This window comes from Pteropus alecto, unplaced genomic scaffold (assembly GCF_000325575.1).
Source record: "Pteropus alecto unplaced genomic scaffold, ASM32557v1 scaffold657, whole genome shotgun sequence".
In the NCBI taxonomy this organism is placed as follows: domain Eukaryota; kingdom Metazoa; phylum Chordata; class Mammalia; order Chiroptera; family Pteropodidae; genus Pteropus; species Pteropus alecto.
This window is the reverse complement of record NW_006439199.1, coordinates 2021-4997: the sequence shown is the minus strand read 5'-3', so window position 1 is coordinate 4997 and position 2977 is coordinate 2021. Positions and strand designations below refer to the sequence as shown.

General features: G+C 44.4%; 1 protein-coding gene across 1 annotated transcript in view; it reads left to right on the top strand.

Annotated features, from left to right (window-relative positions):
• LOC102894331 (disintegrin and metalloproteinase domain-containing protein 21-like) overlaps positions 1 to 2023 on the top strand; it is a 6370-nt gene extending 4347 nt beyond the window's left edge. The window contains 1 exon segment of the mRNA XM_015592927.1: positions 7 to 2023. Coding sequence (XP_015448413.1) covers positions 7 to 2023 — 2017 coding nt within the window.
• Positions 2024 to 2977: the final 954 nt, after the last annotated feature.

The following is a 2977-nucleotide window of genomic DNA, read 5'->3' as shown; positions in this document are numbered from 1 at the left end:
TCTCAGCAGTGGCAGAGATGCTAAAGCTCCAGGCTGGCTCTCCTACAGCATTAAGTTTGGAGGATGGAAACATGTGGTCCTCATGAGGGTCAAGAAGCTCTTGGTTTCCAGACACCTCCTGGTGTTTACCTACACGGACCAGCATGCCCTCAATGAGGATCAGCCTTTTGTTCCTGATGACTGCTTCTATGATGGTTATGTGGAGGGGGTACGGGAATCCCTGGTTGCTCTCAGTATCTGTTCTGGGGGCTTTCGAGGAATGCTACAGATAAATGACTTTGCTTATGAAATTGAACCCATAGGGCACTCTACCACATTTGAACACCTGGTTTATAAGATAAACAACAATGACACACAATTCCCACCTATTAGATGTGGCTTAACAAAGAAGGCAATAGCATACCAACAGATGGAATTTAAAGAGGCTAAGAAAAAAATTCTGAAACAAATTTCTACTGATAACCAAAGGATCCACTCATGGTTTCTGGAGCTGGTTGTGGTGGTAGATCAAAATTTCTTCATTTACTCCCAAAGTAACTTCTCAAAGGTGCAGGAAGATGTATTTCTTGTTGTTAACATAGTGGATTCCATCTATCAGCAGTTAGGTACTTATATGATTTTGACTGGGATTGAGATTTGGAATCATGGAAATGTTTTCCCAATGATAACCATAGAGCAGGTTCTGAAGGATTTTGCTCAGTGGAAACAAATCAGTTTTCTCAGCTACAGTACTATGCTGCACATATTTTCATGAAAAAATGCACTTATAAGTACACTTGGTATAGCCTATGTTGCAGGAATATGCCGTCCTCCTATTGATTGTGGAGTTAATAATTTCCAAGGAGACCCCTGGTCCCTTTTTGCCCTCACAGTAGCCCACGAGTTAGGCCATAATTTGGGTATGTGGCATGATGAAGAATTCTGTTTGTGTGGGCAAAGGGGTTGCATCATGAACGCTGTCAGAGTGCCAGCAGAGAGATTCACCAACTGTAGTTATGCGGATTTTGCAAAGACCACTTTAAACCAGGGATCATGTCTGCATACTCCTCCAAGTCTAGGGGAAGTCCTTATGCTGAAGCGCTGTGGGGACGGTGTGGTCGAAGGAGAAGAGGAGTGCGACTGTGGATCTGTAAAGCAGTGTGAACAAGATCCCTGTTGTCTGTCGAACTGCACTCTGAGGCCCGGGGCAGCTTGTGCTTTTGGGCTTTGTTGCAAAGACTGCAAGTTCATGCCATCAGGGGCACTCTGTAGACATGAGGTCAATGAATGTGATCTTCCAGAGTGGTGCAACGGGACATCCCATCAGTGCCCGGAAGATGGATATGTGCAGGATGGGGTTCCCTGTAGTGACGAGGCCTACTGCTATCAAAAGAGATGTAATAACCATGATGAGCAGTGCAGGGAGATCTTTGGGGAAGGGGCAAAGAGTGCATCTCAGAATTGCTATCAAGAAATCAACTCACAGGGAAACCGTTTTGGCCACTGTGGTATAAATGGCACGACATACCTAAAATGTAATACCGCTGACATCTTTTGTGGGAGAGTTCAGTGTGAAAACGTGGTTGCTATTCCCCATCTGAGAGATCGCTCTGCTTTGCAGCATATTCACCGCAACGGTGTCACCTGCTGGGGTATCGGTTATCATTTAGGGATGGACATACCCGATGTCGGTGAAGTGAAAGATGGCACAATGTGTGGTTCAGGGAAGATCTGCATACACAAGAAGTGTGTCAGTCTCTCTCACCCGTCACAAATCTGCCTGCCTGAGACCTGCAACATGAAGGGGATCTGCAACAATAAACATCACTGCCACTGTGGCTATGGATGGTCCCCACCCTACTGCCTGCACAGAGGCTACGGAGGTAGTGTTGACAGTGGCCCACCATCTGCCAGAAGAGGAGCTTTCTTTCCACTAGTTATGATTCTTAGTTTGTCTGTTTTGATTTTACTGGTGACTACTGTATTCATGTATCTTCAAAAGCATTTTGCTCCCAAGGAGACCGAGGCTCACCCTTCAGATTAAGAAAATGCCTCTAATTTAATATCCTATGCATTATTAAGTTTTAGTTTCTTGGAGGTAGAAATATTGCATGCCTGAAACTGAGCACATTTCTGACAGCTTACGGAAAAATGAAGGAACCTTCCCTTTTGTCAGTATCGGAAACATTGCCGTCAGGCAAAGGTAGTTCCTAACATCTTATTAACTACTGTCCATTGTTGTAAGCAGCAAATAAAGCTCCACTTTCCCTCTGCGTTAGTCCTCTTTGTGTTTCTTGAGCACAGATATGACTCGTAGAAAGGGCAGGAGACCTATGAGGACTCAGGGTGAGCCTTGCCTCTCTTCCTTTACTCCCAAAGTAAATTCTCAAGGGTGCGGAGGATGCATGTCTCGTTGCCAACGTAGTGGATTCCATTTGCCAGCAGCTGGGTACTTATGTGATTTTGATTGGGATTGAGATTTGCAATCATGGAAATGTTTTCCCAATGATAAGCATAGACCAAGTCAAGACAGACTGCAAGTCCATGCCATGAGGAAAATTCTAGAAATCAGGTCAATGAATGTGACCTTCTAGAGGGGCACAATAAGACATCCCATCGGTGCCCAGGAGATGGATATGTGCAGAATTGGAATCCCTACTGCTATCAAAAGAGATGTAATCAAGTTGGGAAAATGGCTTAAATTTTCTAACATTCTGTTCCAAAAGCTAAAAACGAGGATGATAATATTGCTTGCCTCACCCAACCTTTTGGGTTTCTTTGGTAACCGAAAGAGAGAATGAAAGAAATTCTTCTTAAAGTATAAACAAATTGTGGTTTGTTTAATGCAAACTCCTGACTCTGTCTGTCCCCTCTGTGCTCTCTACCCAAGCCCATCTGCTCTCTTTGCCTTAATCTGGCTGTTTGGGTATCCGCACGGAGTACCTTCTTTGAATGCCAGAAAATATTCTCCATGAGGGCAGGGTTCTTTGTATCCACT